Here is a 12511-nt window from a genome sequence, read left to right as displayed (position 1 = left end):
AAAGTCACATACACCTGGGATGCTTTGAGGGTGAGTAGAAGATGGACACATTTTCATTCTTGGGTGAACTAACCCTTTAAAGCACCTTTTTCCACTATTACATTTCTTTTGTTGAATGGAAAGATTCCACGCAAGTTAATGGTTCTTCATGAAACCACATATGCCAATAAAGAACCTTTATTTTTAAGAATGTAGAAATGTCAGATTGTCCTTCTTAGACAGTAATAGATTATATAGAGAGCAAATGGAGACTTTTGCCTAAAAATATGCTTGTATATTAAAAAAACAATTGTTAACATAAAAATTGTTCTAGGAAAGAAGTTGATGAGAAATATTCAACTTCATGTTGAAATCTCTGACTTTTCTGAGCACACTTTGAGACTCTGAAAAGAAAAAACGGAGAAGCAGAAGACACACAAGCCCTGATTTATTTTTAGAAATTCCTTGGTGTCTAGAAGAAACCGTTCAGATACAAAAGAGATCATATTTGTGATCACAAAAGTGAAAGATTTCAATATGAATTAAAATAATTATTCCAAGACCAAACGATCGGAGCTATGCTATTAACATTAATTTTATAGAAAAATTGGCTCCATGTCTAAAGAAACGTGCATATTTAAATTAAATCTTTATTTCATTTAAGTCTTCGAAATAGGATGGTACTAGAGATAAAAATCTTGAGCTTTCTATTTGAAATGCTTTTATGCAGACAGGTTCAGTTAGGTTGCATAGAAAGTACTCCGTGATGGCGTTCCTGTTCAGTTGAAGAGGGTCATTGTCTGAGGGCAGGCCGAGTCTCATTTACTGCAGATTTCACCCAGACACACAAATGTAGACAGCATTTCACTCTTACACTGTGAGACACATTCTTAGTGACACATTCTTATCTCTCTTTCCCTCTCCCTCTCGACTGTGATGTCTCAAGCAGCTTCGGTCTGCCGGCGGTGCTCACTCATCTGGAGGTCAGACACGCAGTGGGGGGGAGAGATCGGTCAGATAGAACAACACATTCTGGCTGAGATCGGTCAACCCGAGCAGGAAGGCATGAAACGGTGCCGAAGGCTTTGAAGATCACACTGAAGAGCAGATCTAAGGCGGAGCGCACCGAGAACAGACAAGCTCTGGCCATATACGAATGTGCAAATTCCCAAAATGTGGAGGAACTTCACATGAATTACGCAATCCACACTGTCACCGACTCTTTGAAGGCTGCTTTGAAGAATGAACTAGATTTCTAGAGGACTGAACTCACCATTGCTTTCCTAAAGTGTTCTGAGCTTTTTAGAGCGCTGTTGTTTCATTGTTTGAGTTATTAGTGATTTTGACTCGCTGCTGCTTTAATATTCTAGTGTCTGTTAATGCCTAGTTGTGTTTCCAGACTGAGGTCTCAGAGCAGTGTGATCATTGTCTGAAACTAATTTAAAATTTAAAATAAATTTGAATAAAATACAAATATTAGATGAAGGATCGAATGAAATGTTGCCTTGGCAACTAAATAAATTTACTAAAACTCAAACTGAAATCTAAAAATAAAATATATAAATAATATTAAAATAACTCCGTTTGGGGAATTATTTAAGAATGAGTTATTCACAAAAATATGACAAGAACTCAGAGTTAAACTGTGTTGGAACAAATGTATCTTGATAATGCCATCCTTCTGTTAGACTGTCTTACAAATGAATGGCTGTTAAACAATTAGATAATAGAAATTTAGGTCAGCCAGTTACCAAGCAATGCTTAATTTTGTTCAGACTGCTGTAAAAAGGTCATATTAGCAATTAATGGAAAAACACTTAAGCAAAACATGGTCAGGTCAAAGTGTTTGAATAATTTTTGGTCCCAGATTAAGAACTCTGGCAGTCCACTGTATGAAGAATTTATGGGTATGTCACAGTTTATTTTGCTATCCTCACTTATATAAATGAACTATAGTGTCCTGCACCCACTAGTAAAAATGTTTTTAAAATTGTATCTGGTATCTGATTGATTTTTGGTTTGACTTATGTTTTAACATGTTTCTAGAGAGTTTCTTTGCTGCTGCATCCTTTAGCTTGCATACTGATGTTTACTTTTATTTTCTGTAAAGCTGCTATAGAACGATAAATTCAAGTTTCATATTAATTTTAAATGCATTTAAAAATGCTCTTTATAATACTTTGAAAAAAAGACACAGTTTAATCCATTTATATATTGTCTATTGTGGTGTCAAAAGCTTTGCTGGAAGAGAGATGTCAGAAGCTTGCTCAGGTGGAGGTTATTTGATTGGACTCCCAGCCTGAGGTAGTCCTGTTTCTCCTGGAAGCGCTTTGTGAAAACTTGTGTACTGGGCTCTTCTTCCCAGCAGACTGCAGATGTAAACTGATAGGTTTCCGTAGAGAACACATGCTGTTGTCGTTCACACCCCACTTGGTAAATAACATGCGTTCTCAGAAAAGAAACGTGGACTGTGTATTCACATGTGGTTGTCTGCTTGTGTGTCTACATGTGCCCTCCGATGCTCGCCGCTATCAAAGTGCTGGAAGAGACAATACACGGCATTGGATCTCGCAGCAGACAGCGACACGTGTTGCCAGGTAACCACATCTGACATTGAGCTGAAGGTACACGGTCATAAAACCTCTTTTATTAACTCTGCCCAGGAGACGGTGCTTTATCCTAAAAGTGTGATCACCTAAGTTTTGTCAATAGTGTAGCATTACATGAATCACCTTTCACAAAGATTGACTTTTAAACCATGCAGCTTTCTGCTGGTTGACAAGGTGAATTTGTGTGACCAACTTTAACACAAGCAACTTTTTTGTGCAGACTCCTGTTGACAAGACTTTGCCCCCAAAATGTAACAGAACAACGGTAAATGGAGCCCTGATAATATAAATTGTACTGTAAAATGTTACTGTAAATTTAAATTTCATCTATTTAATTGTAAATGAAATGTTTAGCTTTGGTAAACCATTGAAAAATTCTTTCAGTTTTAGTATAACATTATTATACCATGCCTAATTTTACAAGAAGTTTAAAGAAGAAACCAAACCAATATATAGTTGAGCTCTGAGGCTCGATGCTATAGAAAAGCAATAAAAGTTCAGGAAGGGTGTTTTCAGCCTATTTTTATATAAATATTTTATATATAAATATGGCATCCAGCTTCAAACAATTGCATAAATTAGTTCAAAATAATTATTAATAATCACAATTACAATTTCAAGGGAATAATTGACAATTATGATTTTAGTCATAATTGTGCAGCCCTATTATAAATGTTAATGTGCAAGACGTACAAGATTCAATTTAAGATTCAGGGGTATTAAGAATTTTCTAGTTGTAAATAAAACTTTAGAGGCCATTTATGTCCAAATCCACCAGGTTTGATTGTGCATGAGCATGCATGAGAATCAACTATAGACAAAATGACTAATATGACTTCAGAATATAAATGCACAAATTTTATGATATTTTTTCATGGTGCTTTGTCATCATTGTGTGAATCTTAGCTTGAGTAGGCTGGAGCATGCAACTTAAGAGTTTGATTGATTATTGTTTTTGTGGTACTGTAGTGTTGAATTATGGGATGTGCACTGGGAGTGTAGTACCACTTGGTGGCAGTGCTAATCCAAATCCGTTTCTGCTACATTTCTGCTTTACGCTTTAAGCTTTTCAGGAACTTGCCGGCCTGGCCTGAATTAATCAACATAACATACTCCCTTAAATTGAACTGAAACCACTTCAGCACATAGACTTCGTTTAGACCTTATTGCAGGAAATACATTCCAAAGTGGAAAAGGGCATCTTTAATTTCCCTTAAATCAAATTTCTTTACTGTACTTGTCAGAGATTTATTCTGTTATTATTGAGCGTTTGTGTCTGAACATCTCAGCGTTCAGACGCCATGCAATTTGGCTTCTTAAAGGACACTGCTGCATTACTTTTTCTTGTAGCTGCTTTTGACTTTTTTATATGCTTTTAATTGTGTGTGTGTGTGTGTGTGTGTGTGTGTGTGTGTGTGTGTGTGTGTGTGACGGGCTGTTACAGACTAATTAATCTCCTGCTGCCCTTGCCATATCAGCTGTTCACAAATTAACCAGAGTAAATAGTCCTGTTTCTACCTCCATGTGTCCCCACAGAGGACAAGCGAGAGAGAGAGAGAGAAAGAGGGAGCATGAGAAAGTCAGAATATACAGAGGATGTATATGAAATTTTAATTTATTAATTCTGGGGACAAGTGTGTTCATCTAAAGGTCCTATCCATGAAAAATGGCATAAAAACTATATCTTCAGTGTATATTCTTGTCAACCAGTCACAGACATTTAGCTAGTTTTCAACTTTCCACTATCAAATATTATAAAATGATTATTATTAGCCTATTAATAATACAAAATAATGTATTGAAATATATTTTAAAGTAGTTTTTGGTATGTATACTGATGGCTCTCTGATGTGACCTCCCTTTAAAAATGAATGGTCACCTTCAGCATTAGCTGGAGAAGAAAAGCTCTAATGGCTTTTGTCTCAGACAGTCCGACCCCATGACACATTTCAAAGTGATTATAAAATATCCTGTGCCACAGACGCTAGACGCCGTCCTCTCTCGGATCAGGACACCAACGGCTACCCTGCCTAAAATAATCTCTTTTATTGAACTGACTTTGGATGTCCCCTATACACTTTTGTTGGTTTTTGACTTATGTTAATGCTCTGACTTGGGGCTAGCTCATCTGGCACAGGGAATTGACTAGTGATATGTATTTGACATGTTTGGAGAAATTGATGTAACCTCGCATCACTTGTGCACCCATGGATCCTCTGCACTGAATGGGTGCCGTCAGAATGATAGTCCAAACAGATGATTAAAAACATCACAATAATCCACAAGGATTCCACACAACTCTAGTCCATCAATTAATGGCTTGTAAAGCGAAAAGCACAGAGCTCTCCATCAGTTGATGTCATAGAGTGTATAGTGCTGTTGCCATTGTGTTCATCCAGTAAACATCCATTTATCTGAGCCTGAGGTTACCAAAGGTTATATATGTTTGTCTTCATGAGATCTGCCTGAGAAAGTAGTATAGCTGGTTAGATTGGATTACGTTTTAAACTAGTCTTTAAATTCTTTAAATTCTTTGTTTTCATTTGGACATCCATGTTAGTTGCTGAACTTTGTGTGTGTGTCTCAAAGTAAAGAAATCCTCTGAAAGACAAGCACCTGCTCTTAGCTGTGGATCTTCCGTCTCAGGTAGTGTAAGGGAGGTAAGAAAGGAGGGATGGGAAGCAGAGAAGGAGGGACACAATCTCACACACTGAGAAAAAGGCACAGAACAAGTTCCCAGCCCAGAGACGGAGACTTAGGAGAAGAGACTGCTAGAGTAGGAGGTGAAGAGGGAAAACAGAAGAATGACTCAAAGGAAGAGGAGCTTCACTTTTGGAGCGTATGGGGGGTAAGGCACACTAATGGGGATTTGTGAGGGGATAGAAGACTGTGACTTTGTATTCTCATGTTATTTTCTGTTGTAGTTAATGTTCACCGATTACTCTTGTATTTGGATGCAAAATATCTTTTGTAGGATGCAGATGTTATTCATTTTTCTTATGCATTAGACTTTTCATAGGTAATTTACCAAAAACTTGATTCATCGAACATGATGTCTTGTAAACCGCATTCTTAACACGACGCTGCTGAATGCTTGATTCTGATTGGTTGATGTACGTTTGAAGGTGTTGATTAATTTACTGCATGAATATGAAGTAGTTCCAGGTTTGTTGACCAAATTAGTTGCATATTACTTTGCCATGTACTCTTCAACTAGTAAAAATGGTTTAGTGATGTCAGTAGTTCTTTTCCAACTTTCCACAACTACTAGATGTTTCAGAGTGAAAACCTGATAAACGCATTATAGAGACCGACATGTTATGTACTTGTGGTAAACGATATATATATATATATATATATATATATATATATATATATATGTATATATGTGTATATATATATATATATATATATATATATATATATATATATATATATATATATATCTATGTATATCTATATGTATGTATATATGTGTATGTGTATATATATATATATATATATATATATATAATATGTGTGTGTGTGTGTATATATACACACACACACACACACACACACACATATTACACACTACTTTTTGTAGAAAGTGCATAGTACAATTGGCAGACCAACTAATTTTCTTGGGATTATTTTAGATTAAAGTGTCTTTTATTCACACAAATAACTTCTCACGTCTGTTGTCTATGAATGTCTATTATACTTACACATTTGGTATTTTGACTGTTATGCCTGCTTGGTTAAAATGGTTCAGTTGAACTGCTGACGGTTTGACGATGGTGAGATAATGTCAGTTTGCTCAGATCTGTTTCTCTGACAAAAATGGCCAGTGGAAACATGAGTCATAGTAATTTGTGACATTCATCTCGTCCCTATTTCCTGAAACATTGTATGTTTCTATGTAAAGTTTGAAGCAAGTTTGTGTTGAAATGACAGATTATTGAAATAGATCAGCCATGACGACATTGTGTATTATGATACATCTGCTGCTTCTTTGGCTTTTTACCCACATTGTCAGGTCTAACAGGTTTGTATTTTGGATTGCATAAACGTTCTGAAACTGGTTCTGTTGGATCCAGTGTGTTGTTTTCTGACACACGCTCGTACAAACACACACTGATCCCTCATGTGCTGGTTTATAGGCCTTGTTTGTACATTCAGCGACTGGGCTCCAGTATTTACTGCTGGACTTATGTGGTATTTACAGTGCATTTGTGTAGACTGAATAGTTTATTCAGGTCAAATACAGTTTGATTTGATTTATTTGTATAAACCAAAAAAAAAAAAGTATGTAACAAAATTGCAAAGGACAAATATTTCAAGCTTTTTTCACCTATGGTATTATACAGTTTTACACAATATCATATCATTTTGTAGTTAGTTGTATATCTGTATAAATCCTGTTTAATGATATTTCACCGAAAAATTTAAATTTACCCTCAGACCAACCAAGATTATTATTATTATTATTTTTTAAACAAAAACAGATTTGGAGTCATTTTGCATTACATCACTTGCTTTAAATTATGGATTTGTTTCTTGCAAACACACAGTTTTTTGGATCACAGTACATTATTTGATGCACTGGAGTTGGGTGTATTATTTATTTGGACTCTCATTCTGACGGCACCCATCCACTCCAGCAGATCCATTGATTAGCAAGTAACATAATGGTACATATCTGACAAGGAAACAAACTTATCTACATCTTGGATATATTTCAGTAATTACGAAAATTTAACCATTACAAAAGTGCATCCTCCTGACTTGCACTTCGGCAGTAAGTCAAATAAGTATAGAAATTTAAGCGAGAAATACCCTTTGATTAAATAACATGCATGTAATATATTTAAAACAACATTTTTTGAATCTGTTGACAGCCCTGCTTCATTATTCAAAATAAATCTGAAAGACTGCAAGCAGCTAATAAATGATCAAAGTCACTGTTTGTTCTTTCTCTCAAGGTTATGGAAATATTTGTTACTCTCTGCTCTACCTGAAGTGTTAACTCCTTTTTGTTGACACAACAGCCACACTTTTTTCCCTTGCACTCAGCAGAAGGTTGGAGGACACACTAGTGCTATGACTGACAGTGGAGGTCTGACATTTACAGCAAAGACAGTAGATGGCGATATCCAGATGCATCTTTTACTTTCGGTCTCAGTTTTGTAACACTTGGCTCGGGTCACTCATATTGTATGATGCATGATTTTTTTGTTTGTTTTGTTTTTACTGAACAGATGGGTTTGTTTGTAGAACCATCTTGTGGCAAGATATGAAATCACGTTAGCCAGGAGAAAATAGGGTTTCATTTTCATGCGAAACCGCCATTGTGTTTAGCGTTGCCTATTTTGATATTGATTCTTTAAGGTCTTATTCAGAACACATCTGAGCTGTTTTTAAGCCAAGCAGAGTCATAGCGTATTCTTAGAACAAAGCCGCAGCTGCTTTTCAGAAAAATATGTTAGAGAAGCTGCTTCTCTCATTAGTGTCTCAAAACCACAAATGCCCTCCATACAGTTCTACAGCTTTTGTCGAGCAGAGCTGTTGAGATCTCAATCAAAATCAAAGGAAATGTTACACATAAATACAAAGTTAAAGTACGAGGGGTTAAAGCTTTGTCATACCGCACACTGAGAGAGGTATGTTTCAAAGGATTTTACCAATGGCAATTGCTTGTATTAATTGATGATGTGCTTCAGTGGTCCTTCATTATCCTATTGGGCCTTACCCTTCGTTAACTTGATAGAGCTGCTGAGTCATTATCACATCAAGTGCATGAAGTGTTTGTCAGCAGTGAATTGATTAGCTTTTAGCGTTTAGCAGGCTCTGGTTGGAGATTGATTGGCAGAATGTGTTAAAAGGAAGAAATCAATTATCGCTTTCTTTATATAAGCGCTTACGGTTGTGTCAGTATATGTGCATACATCCAAAAATGCATGTTTGTAAAAGTACCATGTTTCTTTTCTCCACAGAGTGGACAAAACCTTTTCCAGGTCAAGAAATATTTGGTAAGTCCTTCTCTTTCTTGAAAGTAGTTAGTATTAAAAGTATAATTTAAACATTTAATCCCAGCGGTCACAATAGTGACTGTAAAAAAGGTCTTCATTTATGAAGCTTTAAAAACCTTACTGGCTGATGTTTTAGTGCCCTTCCTGCAAATATGGAACAAATAAAGGGTGTCAGTGAAATGTGTGCAGTTTCACTTGATAAGTGCAAACTGTCACATGACCAGAGCGGTTTATTTCCTGTTTGCACTTCGAGAAGATGATAACTGAGTCAAAGCTCCAAAACAATAGGCTAGTAAAGTATGTCAACATAAAGATATGACAAAGATTTATAGTATTAATATATGAATTCACGTATATTCAGTTTTGTTGAGTGTGGTCATAGAATAAGTAAACGTGGGATAACAGTGAACTAGTGAACAGTTGCTAGTGAAAATTACACTAAAATGTTGCAATGACAAAATATTGCACTAAATTAACAATTCAAATGTTACAAAAAATGTACAATATCGATGTTGTAATACTGGTAGCACTAATATAAAGTTTTTTTGTAAATTATGTACCGTATTTTCCACTCTATAAGGCACAGCGGATTATAAAGCGCATAGTATAGAAGACACTGCAGTCAAACGTTTGACTGGGTTTGCGTTATGCATCCACTAGATGGAGCTGTGCTAAAGGGAATTTCAACAAAACCGTGATCCATATATAAGACGCTCTGGATTATAAGGTGCACTGTCATTTCTTGAGAAAATTAAAGGCTTTTTAGTGCACCCTATAGTGCGGAAAATACGTTATTTGTTATATTGTTAAACATTTTGAAATGCGTTGATTGTTGAATTTTTTTGGTGCGTAACTTATGCATGGCTTTTGTGTCTCATCATTTTTCCCCTTCTTTTGTACACATGTTTGGACACAAGGCACAAAGTTTGTCAACCCATTCCATATCTGTAAAGGTCACCTCGACTACTGTATGATTTGTGTGAGCAGTTGAAAAGGCCAGGTTGGATCCAGTTAGTTCACAAACTCTGTGATATCTTTCACATCAGCCCCCCCCTCCCGCACTATACTGTTGGTGGAAAGTTTTACGCCTGCTTGACTGACAGCATTATTACTACAGAGGGAGCTGGTTATGTGTAAAGCTGGTTTATAATGGCTGTGAAGAGGATGTGTCTGGAGAGAAAAGGGAACGTGAAGGGAGACTGCGAATGCTGGAATGTAATTATGGAGGGACCTGGGTTTCACTCTGTGTGTATCGTCCCAGATGAGCGCTGTAGTGCATGCTAATGCGAAGAGAGACCCAAGAGAAACAGCACACATGAAAACTAGCTATCTTTATGCTGTATTTTTCCCCCTTGCTTTCTTACAGTTGTTTTCTCTGTTTTCCTCCTTTCTATCCCCCTCTCTATCGTTTACCCTTTTCACTTTCACATACTCGGAGAGTAAGTGTTTCGACAGCTTGCTTTAGTTGAATAAAACATGAAGCAAAAACATTAAGTACTGTACTCTCGTTCTGAGCTTGGTTGTCAGATAAACATCCGAATTTTGTTGTTCATGTATTGGAAGAAACAAAAGACATTCTTTGTATGTGAAAACACTGAATATTTATCTATTTGCACTGCAAGTTGTTGTTTTCATAGTATTAACAATCCCCTGCCCTTTAGTATTAAACTTTAAGGTGGAACTCGTCCTGCTACATAATCTACATAAATTATACCTTACATTTAAAGGGATAGTTCATGCAAAAATGACAATTCTGTCATTGTTTACTGAGCTGCAAATTTTTCTAAACCTGTATGAATTAATTTCAGGTGTTGACAATAAAAAGACGATATTTTGAAGAACGTTGGTGACCAAAGAATTGACTTCCATTGTATGGAGAGAAGAATAACTATGGAAGTCAATGGCTGCTATCAGTTATTTGGTTACCAACGTTCTTCTTTTTTGTTCAGCTGAAAAAAATCATATGGGTTTTGAACAATTGAAGGATGATTAAAAGATAACAATTTTTCCTTTTTAAGGTAAATTATCATTCAAATGACATTTTTTCCAATGTATAGTGCAGTAGTTAAATTTTTCTTTTTTTATTTTAAATTGTATGCTTTATTTAATTTTCTTTTTTAAAATGCAGTATTTACTAAACATTTACTACATTTTAAGAACTAAAAAGGTTTAAATATTATTTGTAATATTTATATAAAAAATCTCACATGATCAAATGTCACCTGATTTATTAGCTTTTTCTTTGAGAGAAAATAAAAATGTAACACTTTATTTACCAAAAAAAAAAAACGTTTTGAAAACATTCTTTTCAAAAGCAATACTTATGGTAATTAATTGGTTATAAAAGCAGGTTAAAGTGCATTTGTAACTTTAATAACTTGCCTTTTCAAGTGCTCTTTTGTCGTGCATGTTTGGAATTTTCACTTTGCGTCCGAACACTTCCTCTCATATACACCCACTGCTGCTGTCAGAGCCTGTGCTGTTTGGAGACACAATGCTTTTATGATTAGACCTATTCAGATCAGTATTACGCATCAGCCTGGTATTCTCTTCTGAATGGCATGAATGTCTCTGCTGTTACAGTTGCTGAGACGTGGCCCGTGTGGGCTTTCTAAGCTGCTCTTCATCTTGCAGGCCTGAGAAAATTAATGTTTTTTGTTTGTTTCTGGACTGTAGTTCACCCAGATTCTGTGAGGTCACTGGTCTAGTGAGGACAGCAGTGGTCTTTGGAGGACGTTAGTAAGCTATGCCTCACAGCGGCGTCATCTAAGTTAGCAGGATAAATAAACCCCCAGAGATCTATGAAAGAGGTTATTAAAATGCTTGTTTAAGGTGCCATTGAAAAGGGGTGCCCATGGAGCTCTTGAAAGCATATTTCCCCAAGTCTGGAAAGTTTACAATGTAACAGATTAATTAAATTTAAATTTCTTACTGTACTGCGGAGTCTGAAACTGTAGGGAGACATAGGATTTGGTTAGACAGATGAGAAAATGCTGTTCATCTATGATATACAGTTTTCCTTCAAAATGTGATTTTAGTGTAAAATTAGTCAAGTGAGAAAAATATTTTTATTGACTATTTTAGTGCATTGTTACTTTTTAGAATTTCATGTTTGATGAATTCTTCTTATGACTATTATTTCTGGCTGTAGCAAAATATACAGATTAACAGCATTTGCTATTTGGATTTTTTTTTAGTCTGAGAGTGATTGGGAAGTTTGAATGGGAGTTTGAAAATAGACCTGAATTTTGTCAGTTTTATTTCAGAAAAAATTCCCATGACACCAGAGTCAGCCAAGAGCCTGGATGGTGTAGTGTGTCTGAGATCAGACAGTGTGTTTTCAAGCACTGTTGTCAGTGAATATTCATTTCATCCATATGCATACAGGAATAACACAGTCAAGACAAATATAACACTCTTTACAGAATATGTTTTCTATTTATTTACCTATTCATTTGCATATATTAATTATTCGAACACATTTTGTATGTTCTAAATGTGTGTGTATTGTGCACAACTTGCCTCAACAACAGTTGCAAAGAAGTTCTGATTAATTTTTAGCATGCAAGGGCGTTCTGGGTGGTTGCTAGAGAGTTGCTAGGTGGCTGTTCACTGACCCATGTCAAAATATCACAACAAAAAATACCTGACTGGATGTTTCCCTTGACATGACATAAGGAGAACAACACCCAGCTCTTTCATTTCCGTGGTCAGTTATTCTAGCCCTTGTGGCTGGTTTTGTTTGTTAACCTGAAATCAGTCCGGGACCCTCCTGCTGTGGGCTGAGTAAAGACCATTTATGGAGAGAAGACTTAAAAACAGGTTTGACTTCTTCACTTCCCCAAGAGCCGGGAGTGAAACTTCAACTGTCTAATAAACACAAAGAACTCAACATTCAGGTGGAGGTCCCAG

General features: G+C 36.0%; 1 protein-coding gene across 5 annotated transcripts in view; it reads left to right on the top strand.

Moving 5' to 3' along the window:
* Positions 1-12511, top strand: part of LOC127960249 (rap1 GTPase-activating protein 1) — a 70794-nt gene that overhangs the window by 22334 nt on the left and 35949 nt on the right. Inside the window, exons 2-3 of one of the 5 annotated variants that reach the window (XM_052559884.1) lie at positions 2517-2576; positions 8564-8599. The exons of 1 other annotated variant lie outside the window; for it this stretch is intronic. Coding sequence is in view for 2 of the 4 variants with exons in the window: in XM_052559880.1 (XP_052415840.1) it covers positions 5393-5436; positions 8564-8599 (80 nt within the window). In the remaining 2 variants the exon portion in view is untranslated. Of the gene's footprint in view, positions 1-2516; positions 2577-5220; positions 5437-8563; positions 8600-12511 lie in introns of those variants that run through there. 3 more of the 5 variants (XM_052559880.1, XM_052559878.1, XM_052559883.1) reach the window with 3 other exon arrangements.

Source organism: Carassius gibelio, chromosome B6 (genome assembly GCF_023724105.1).
Source record: "Carassius gibelio isolate Cgi1373 ecotype wild population from Czech Republic chromosome B6, carGib1.2-hapl.c, whole genome shotgun sequence".
Classification (NCBI taxonomy): Eukaryota; Metazoa; Chordata; class Actinopteri; order Cypriniformes; family Cyprinidae; genus Carassius; species Carassius gibelio.
Note: the sequence above shows the minus strand (reverse complement) of the source record. Positions and strands in the feature narration are given on the sequence as shown.